Here is an 8,841-nt window from a genome sequence, read left to right as displayed (position 1 = left end):
CTAAGTAGACTCATGCTTTCGCATCATTTGTTTCAGATGAAGTGGCACAAATACTCACATGTCGATCATTCATTTATTTCTTAGTCTGAGGGAAAAAAAGAAAAATGTTCAAGAAAAAACAATTTCAATTGCAAATTTTTGTCATAAAAATTAGCAGTTTTAGCGGAGCTTAGTAAAACTATCGCTTCAGATAAAAAGTTCGAAATACAAGTATGACAATAACTGATTCAATCCATCTGACTAATGTTTTTTAAAGAAATAAAAAAGGGGAAATAATGTCATTGATCGTCCTGGAAGGTGTATCAAGTACCTCATCAATACCTGAACCAAAAAAGCCATGCAATTAAAATCTATTAGGACTATAAAGTAATTTCCCTATGTACTTCTGTGTTAACTTTTTGTAGAGTCGTAAAAACTCTATAGATACGCTTACTTTTGAGCTAAGTTGTCACTTCAACGAGCTATAGTCACTAAAGTACAAATCTGGGTGAGTAGAAACCTTGAGCCCATGAAATAGTTATACAACAGACTTGTTCTGATCCCAGTTAATATTCATGATGTTTTTATGTCTTTATTTTTTTTAAGTTTCATAAGTGTAAGTCTCTTTGTATCTTCCTTTACTGGAAGTTTTATGGGAAACTGTGATTAGGGCCATGCAATAAGTACTTCATCTCAATTGTTCCTTACGACCTTCGATAAAAATAATATACATCAGCAACTGCTAAGATTTAACAGCTAAGTTCTTTTTAAAATTACAAGTGGAGAAAATATGACAGTATCTTACCTGGTACTAGTCCTCATGTGCCTTAAGCTAAAGTGGCATTTGGTTTAATTTACCAAAGAATGAAATAAAACTGATGTTAAACTGACTTGCAGATGTAAACATGTAAAATTCTGTTTGACCTCGTATCTGCAGGTAACTGAATTTCATGTCTTAATTTAGTTTTCTCACAAATCTACCCTTAAGGTTTGGTAGTAAAATTTCAACAATCACTTAATTTCAAACAACCTCCTTTGTAGAAAACCTGTCCAAGATTATGTGTTCTGTTTATAAAGGCCTATGTAAAATATTTTCTGTGCCACCAAAGATTGTTATTGTACATCTACAGCATAGATTGTCTAGGAAAACTCAGGATAAACATTTTTGTCTTCTGCAAGTAGACTTTTTCTTTTAATTAAAAATCATTAAAAGATCTATTAAGGACAGAAAACATCATACGTGATCAAGTATTCACCACATTTCACAAGTGCGTTGTATAGCATAAAAATTATGTCACCACATATTTTTTTTAACAAAAAGTGCAGAGAAACTGCATGGAATACAATTGAATGTGACCATTTTTCTCTGGGGGCCATACTGAATGAGGGATCAGTTAGACAGACACAAGGTGAACGCTTTCAAAATAGAAGCAAGAAAAGGCTTAGTAACCCTCAACAAACTTATGGTAAACTTACAGAGTCAATCACGCTTTGCTCTCCTGTGCTCATACCTCTAACACAACCCGAAATTGACCACTAAAGCGATGCAGCCCCTCGGAGCGCCTGGCAGGTACGTCGGCCCGTAGAGCAGGTCTGTGCAGCGTGATGCCTACCCGTCCGTTCGCAGGCGGTAGCATGCGGTAGCAGGCGGCTGGTCGCGTAGCAGCGTAGCAGGGGAAGCACGGGGAAATGGGAACGGACGCGGAAAGCACAATGCCAGCTTTGCCGACTTGTCCTCCACGCCATTGAGTGAGCCGATCACGGATGACGAGATGAGGGAAGACCCCTCCAAACTGCTACCCGGGGGGTCGGACTTGAGAGAGGAGCAGGCGATGCTGCCCGCGCCCGCCGTGGACGCAATCATGGGGTCAGTCTTTGTGGAGTAGCCGGCGCTGCCCGCGGAGTCCTTGGAGGTCCCCATGGTGGACGACGTCATGGACAAGCTATTTCGTGTCTTGTAGATTGCGCAGAAAAAAAAACCTTACAGACTACTAGTTCTCATACTTATTGCCTTGCTAGCCTCGTAGATCACAGAAAGCAACCTTCAATGTGAATATAAATCTCAATCTACACCTTGAACTACACACACGATATCTGTCAATAATGTCGCTATTCACACCACAATACTAGCAGACGAGGTGCAGAAGATATGTTAACAAATTGAGGTTATATAGACGTTCATGTCTTTCTTCGAAAGTTTCACACTGTAATTTTTGGAAGAAGCTTCCGACAAACCAGTGAAAATGCCGTTCATGAAAGGTGCAGCTCCTGTACGGAGAACGCTGAAATATTTGAACGCTGGGAGAATAGTTTTAAAAGATAAAATTAAAATATTTTCGGTGAACTACAATACCTTTGGAGACCATCACAAAGGTGCCAGGTGAGATATGAATTGTGTCTTAAGCTTATGCTTGTACTAGTACCGGCAAGTCAAGCGACTGTGTCATGATTATGTCATCTTAAGTCTCTACTGCCTTCCCTGCTGGTTCATTTGTTATGTGTGATTTACTGTTTCAGAGACTTCGTATTTTGGTGTTTACCACAAGTTCAGTACAAAAATCCTGATGTTCAGGTTTTAACGTTTAGAAACATGACACCATCTCCATTCATCAGAGTGTTTCTTGGTAAGGTGACATGACTTACTTCTGACGTTTTTCAAGCAAATATTTTTCAGTTCTAACACATTTTCTGGTTTGGTTAGATGATGGCAAAGATTTGGTTGTGGATATAGATGGTAAAGAGAACGAGGAGATTTTGGATCACCTGTGTAGCACACTATGTAAAACTGCGTAAGTAATGCTGCCTGTTACATCAATTTCATATTGCCAACAACTTATTTATAATTTATGTCCCATTACAGGTCAGTTCTTCAAGCTGAAGCAATTGCGAAACAAGTAAAAGTCAATCCAGCTAATTTTGGCTATGGATGCAAGCAAAGTTGTATTTGTAGAATTCCTGGCCAGGTTCCATGTTCAGGGCTAGTTACTTTACCCAAACACATGCGGGGCAAATATGTATTCTTTGACAGAGATGATGGTGTACCATCTTAAATTCTCCTTGTCCTTGTGTCTACTTTTATATTAATGTTTTGGTAAATGATTGTGTACCAGATAGAACTGCTGTGTTGACTTAGGAAAAACAAAGATGCATCAAATACTTGATCTACTAAAAATTTTCTTTATTACAAGACTGGATCAGAGAGGAAGACCTTGTAAATGGTGCAAAGTCAATAAATAATACAGAGATCATGAGGTAATTCAAATCTGATGAAGAGGGAAGTAAATGATGTGTACATATGATATGAACAATGAATGATCATTAAGTATGTTTCTGAGGTGTCTAATAAATTGGCAATCTTATTTGTCAAATATCAACAAGTAGTAGAATTACTCTAATGTTATTGTTTCAGTCATATTTGTGTCCCTTACAATATTACCAATATGCATTGGGCCCTGATTAGAATTGGTGGGTGTTTTGAAGTTGATTTATATTTAAGTGTTTGGCAGGGTATGACTAAATTTCACACTGATAGTTGAATGACAAATTATCTATGATGGTGTCCTCTGTGATATGGTTTGCGATCATGTTTACGACCTGAAGATCGTGAGTGGGAGGACTTGCTGTTGCTTGGATCTAAACCAACTTGGGCTTGAACCAAAACATGTGACTTGTTCCTTAGTGCAGCTGGTGAGTCATTTACCTCAAATTCTTCAACAACATTAGTCTGCTCCATAAGTCTCAGTTTGGCTTCAATAGCTTGTATAGCTGTTTTCCGACTGAAACAACCACAAATGGAGAATTAGACTTTTTCATAACCACAAGCTGTAAAAACAAAATTGAGGTAACTAAAGTTGTATTACCTGAGAGGTTTCTTCTCAGATTTTGATGACTTTGCACCAGCTAGGACAGGTATAGTCAGCTCTGCTTTTGGCCGGCTTTCCATTTCATCCTGCAGAGCAAAGCAAGGGTATCACTAGCTTTTTTCTTCTCCATTCAATGGTTTGTTTCTGACAGACAAAGCTTACCTTGCTCATTGAGTGAGCCCAGCGCACAATTACGTGTTTGTTACCAACAAGTTGTCCATCCAGATGTTGCATGGCTGATGTTGCATCTTCAGTGTTTTTGAAAGTGCAAAATGCATATCCTCGTGGAAAACCAGCCAATGGTCCAGATCGATGAAATAGCAAATCAAACTTCTCAATCGTGCCATGTTTTTGGAGGAGTTTTAAAAGGTTATACCAGTAGAGGGAAAGCCAGCAAACGGTTAGTTCGGTAATGCAACAAGAAGAGCTAGACTCGACAAAAAGGGAATTGTCGATACCTTGGACAATAGTTGAGATACTTACTCAGACAAACGAGGATCTAGGTTTCCAATCCACAGGCGCTTGTCCTGCATATCATTGTTGCTACTCGATTCATCCTTCGGAACTGGAATGACAGATGTTAAATGCTGAAAATAAAATTACAATCACAGTCAGGTCAAATATACAGATCAATTTCGAGGCTACATCAGGCACGCGTGAGGAAACATGAATAGCAACAGAAAGGCTTTTAAAACCAATTAACATACATTTTCTGAGCCTGAAGCCATGGCACAGTAAAACCACGGGAAGCAGGATGAATGGACCGCTAACACGGGCAGTCCTTTCTCCGGAAGGGCGAGTAAAGTGTCTTCAGGGAAAGATTCATTGTCTAATCAGGCCATCTTTCACCAAACTTGAGTCAAAGATCAAACCAAAACCGAAAAGTCTCCAAACGACCTACTAAAACATCGACCGACAACAAACACACTCCACTCAGCTGCAGCCGAAATCGTGAAATCGTTTCTCATTTGTTTTTGTTGTTGCAAAACTGCGCAGACTGGCTTCCTCGCCCCCCCATCACGTCGTGAGCATTTTGAAGTGAACGATCAGCTTTTCGGGTACTTGTCACGACACGTTGTACTCGCTTTCGCCCTAGACGTTGCTCAGTTTGGCTCTGTAGTGGGCCGTAAATTGGAACCGTGAGCAGAGTGACAGTTCGGAGAGAATGGCGGAGAGACCTGCGCAACCTGCCTGCGACGGAGCTGTGACAGTAGTCGAAAGTGGCGACGAGAGAACACCGCAAGTACGTTGAATGGCCTTGAACGCTACCTGTTTACACACACTCGCTGCCACCTGACGGCCTGATGGACCGGTGCTCACTTTATCAGTCTGTCGTCAACATCCGACCCAAAATGATGGCCTCTCCCTTGCTAAGTTTGGTTAGGTGCCTATATCGGTCCACGACGCCTTTCGTAGGGTTTAGGCGCCATCCTCGTGCTTTGAAACTGTCTCGAGGCCTTTCAAGTGAGGTTCAGGCTGATCCCCTGGCAGGGGTACGAATTTTGGACTTGACACGCATAGTGGCTGGCCCCTACTGCACCATGGTCCTGGGGGACCTTGGCGCTGAAGTTATCAAAGTTGAGAGGCCTATCGAAGGGGACGAGTGCAGGAAGTGGGGTCCTCCTTTCATTGGTGACACCAACGAGAGCTGTTACTTTATGGCTGTCAATAGAAACAAGAAAAGCTTATGCATCGACATGAAGTCGACAGAAGGGAAGAATATTTTGTTCGAACTGGCTGAGAAGGCTGATGTTCTTGTCGAGAATTTCGTCCCTGGTAAAATGGATGAATTGGGCTTGGGCTATGCAGACTTCAAGGCTGTGGCTCCGCATCTTATTTATTGTTCGATCTCTGGCTTTGGACCTGATGGTCCGTACAGCAATCGACCTGGCTATGATGTTATTGCCGCATCAATGGGTGGACTGTTACACATTACAGGACCCCAAGATGGAGAGCCGTGTAAAGTTGGTGTTGCTCTGACTGATATAATGACTGGCTTGTATGCACATGGGGCAATCATGGCTGCCCTCATGCAAAGATTGCAAACTGGCCTGGGCCAAAAGATTGACGCTAATTTACTATCTACTCAAGTAGCATCTCTAATTAACATTGGATCAAACTATTTAAATGGCGGTGTTGAAGCTGAGAGACATGGCACCAGCCATCCTAGCATAGTCCCTTATGAAGCTCTTGAGACCAAGGATGGGTGTTTCATCACAGTTGGAACAGGCAGTGACAAGCAGTTCGTAGATTTGTGCCATCGATTTGAATTGCCACACATTGCAAATGACAGTAAATTTGTTACTAATAAACTGAGAGTCAAGAATAGGAAAGTCCTTTTGGCTATTTTAAAGGACAAGTTTCGAACAAAAATCAGAAATGAGTGGCTAAAATTATTAGAGGGTGCCTCCTTTCCTTATGGACCAATTAACAGCATTGCTGATGTAAGTTTTCCATAGAAGCTCTTAAAATTTATCAATTAAATTTTGAACTTAAGGTACATGTGACATAAGTGTGCCTAATTTCTACCTTCCTTTTTTTTTAAGGTGTTCAATGATCCTCATCTTGAGGCTACCAAAGTTGTCCAATATGTCGATCACCCTGTGGCTGGAAAAGTGAAGCTTGTTGCTCCCGCTGTGAAATTCAGCAATGCTAAGAACCAGATTCGCTCCCCTCCACCAACACTGGGACAGCACACCCATGAAATATTACACTCCACACTTGGTTATTCACAAGAAAAAATTGAAAGACTTATTAAGATTGGTGCTGTTGCATAACTTTTCTGTCTGTTTAGTGTTTTAAAGTGCTTGAACATTTGTACTTACTAGATTTATATTTTCTTATTGTGGTGTTGGTTATTCTATCCTCAAGTATTGTTATTGTTATTAAGTGGCTTTTAAAATTTGTTGAAAGTCTATGCTACATACAAAGTCTGAGATTTCTTAAATGTTTTGAACCATTATCTTTCTGGGGGCTTTGTACTTAATTATTAAACCACTCAAACCAAAAGGTTTAGTTTCCTTATTATTCTGATGGCCTGAAATTGACTTTGACTGACATTTTTAGCATTTGCATTCTACTCCCATATTGGTGAGGAAGTTAGGAACTGTAATGTGAGAGCTGTTCAAAATTCAAAATGAACTTTTTAATTTAATTTTTTTCTTCTTCTTTTGTTTTGTTGACAGGAACCTTCAGCTGTAAGATTAAAATTAAGGAAACCAAAATCCGACAAGAAGGTCAAGTGGGATGCAGACACTGTTGATAATGAGCACATGAATAAGAGAAAATCAAAGTGTAAGTTTACAGACTATTAGATTTTGGATATAATAATAAATTTATACTCTTTTTCTTCTAATTTGTTTGTGTATCTTTTCAGGTTGTTGTATATACAGGAAGCACCGTGAGTTTGATGAAAGCTCATCCTCTGAATCAGATGATGAATGTGAAAACTGCTATGGACATGCTGATCACAGAAAGAAGAACCAAAGTGGACCAGAAGTTCCTTCATCACAATCACCAGTACCCTGTGGGTCAGGTAAATTACATTTTCTCTACTCGCTTAAGAGCATACTTCTCAGACTTGAGTGTTAAATCAGTGTTATCTCAAGAGCTCTTGAAACCTCCTGTTATGTCCAGTATACTTCCTTTATTATCATGTTCAGATTAGAATATTTTTCATGTTTCATTTTAAAAGTATCCCAATTTTCTGATTTAAAAATTAAACCTTAATTCAATTTTTTAATATGTTGCTTCATGATTTAACAGGAGATGGACTTTAACCAAAGATCATACTAGGAATGGATTGACCAAGTTTTATCAACAATCAACCACTGGATTCGGAACTCCTTAACATTATTAGGTTGTAAGACTCTGTAATAAGGAGGTTCTTCATACAAGAATTAAGGATTACATTTGGAAGAAATAGACGTATCATGTTGCAGCACAATGCTTTCTCTTGAAAATAAGCTTCATGTACAGTAGTCATAATTCCAATGCTTTGCTTCACTTGTGGCATTCTTTATAAGTCAATGTATCACTAGAAAGTACACTGCTATAAATTTGTGTCCCAAGTCCAATATGATACCGTTTCTTAGCAGCTTTGCTCACCATAGCAGAAATAATTGGCACAGCTATAGAAAGCTGCATTGCCCCATCAGTGACTGATTTTCCCTTTTTTTTTTCCTTGTTTATTTTGATATGTAAGTCACCCATTAGTGTAGCACAGGTGCGGTGCTCTTTGTGTGCGTTCTGTTGTCATTGTAAATAATTGTTTTGGATTCGACAACTGAATCTTTGCATCATCATTTGATGTAGTAATTTTGCGAGTTCTTGGACTTTATTTTATATATTTTGTATGTGATTTTTGTTTTTGTCACATGTGCTGTGGAGGTACTGTTACTGTGGCCCCCCAAATTGCTTCCATTTCCCCTGCCAATGACCAAGAGAGGGTGCAAGATGATGACCCACCTTTAGAAGTGAAAAAAACAAGGAAGCAACCTGGACAAAGAAAGCATTGAATTTACCAGTGTTTATACAAGACGCCCTTTGAAGTTTTTACTTCACTACTGAGTTTTATATATGACACAACTTCAATTTTCTATGTGGAAAGTTATGTTTTAAACAAAAAGTACTGTTAATTTTTTTTTTCTAAGATAAAAGACTGGCATAGGTCTTGAAATGAATTTTCCCCCATAAGAATGTGATCAATAAATAATTAGATTTTAGCTTTGTATAACTTTTATAGGCTGCCCATTAGAAGAACCCTGTCTTTACTCAAGTTGCAAGACCAAGAGGGCAAATTTGCCATTCCCTGCATTGGTCTTAAGATGTAATCTTTAGTTCAGGCGAGGGTGAATGTGAATAGACTGTTAGCACAAATGATGTTTAATGAAATGCTGTGAATGTTAGAAATAACTGAAGAGTTTATTGTGTAATAAAGGCCGCTTACAAAAGACTGTGTACCTCGTTACTTGCCCATACCTATTCTCAGATCTCCATA

At 39.3% G+C, this 8,841-nt stretch overlaps 4 protein-coding genes across 4 annotated transcripts; 3 read left to right on the top strand and 1 right to left on the bottom strand.

The window, feature by feature from the left end:
* Positions 1–2,080: 2,080 nt before the first annotated feature.
* Positions 2,081–3,353, top strand: LOC117639254 (probable 28S ribosomal protein S25, mitochondrial). Its single transcript, XM_034374742.1, has 4 exons — positions 2,081–2,359; positions 2,497–2,603; positions 2,681–2,768; positions 2,840–3,353. Exons 1-4 carry the CDS (start codon positions 2,223–2,225, stop codon positions 3,027–3,029), a joined length of 522 nt encoding a protein of 173 aa, XP_034230633.1. The 5' UTR covers positions 2,081–2,222; the 3' UTR covers positions 3,030–3,353.
* LOC117639252 (probable RNA-binding protein 18) lies at positions 3,143–4,796 on the bottom strand. Its single transcript, XM_034374741.1, has 5 exons — positions 4,550–4,796; positions 4,326–4,429; positions 4,005–4,218; positions 3,840–3,928; positions 3,143–3,755 (listed from the first exon to the last, which is right to left on the bottom strand). Exons 1-5 carry the CDS (start codon positions 4,568–4,570, stop codon positions 3,524–3,526), a joined length of 660 nt encoding a protein of 219 aa, XP_034230632.1. The 5' UTR covers positions 4,571–4,796; the 3' UTR covers positions 3,143–3,523.
* A 41-nt stretch (positions 4,797–4,837) lies between these two features.
* On the top strand, positions 4,838–8,796 carry LOC117639255 (E3 ubiquitin-protein ligase PPP1R11-like). The gene is made up of 4 exons (XM_034374743.1): positions 4,838–5,085; positions 7,028–7,136; positions 7,219–7,377; positions 7,608–8,796. Exons 1-4 carry the CDS (start codon positions 5,008–5,010, stop codon positions 7,619–7,621), a joined length of 360 nt encoding a protein of 119 aa, XP_034230634.1. The 5' UTR covers positions 4,838–5,007; the 3' UTR covers positions 7,622–8,796.
* On the top strand, positions 5,093–6,927 carry LOC117639251 (succinate--hydroxymethylglutarate CoA-transferase). The gene is made up of 2 exons (XM_034374740.1): positions 5,093–6,286; positions 6,389–6,927. The coding sequence occupies exons 1-2, from the start codon at positions 5,147–5,149 to the stop codon at positions 6,617–6,619; spliced, it is 1,371 nt and encodes a 456-aa protein (XP_034230631.1). The 5' UTR covers positions 5,093–5,146; the 3' UTR covers positions 6,620–6,927.
* Positions 8,797–8,841: the final 45 nt, after the last annotated feature.

This window comes from Thrips palmi, unplaced genomic scaffold (genome assembly GCF_012932325.1).
Source record: "Thrips palmi isolate BJ-2018 unplaced genomic scaffold, TpBJ-2018v1 HiC_scaffold_11, whole genome shotgun sequence".
In the NCBI taxonomy this organism is placed as follows: Eukaryota; Metazoa; Arthropoda; class Insecta; order Thysanoptera; family Thripidae; genus Thrips; species Thrips palmi.
The sequence above is the reverse complement of the archived record's forward strand: the minus strand, read 5'-3'. Positions and strand labels throughout refer to the sequence as shown.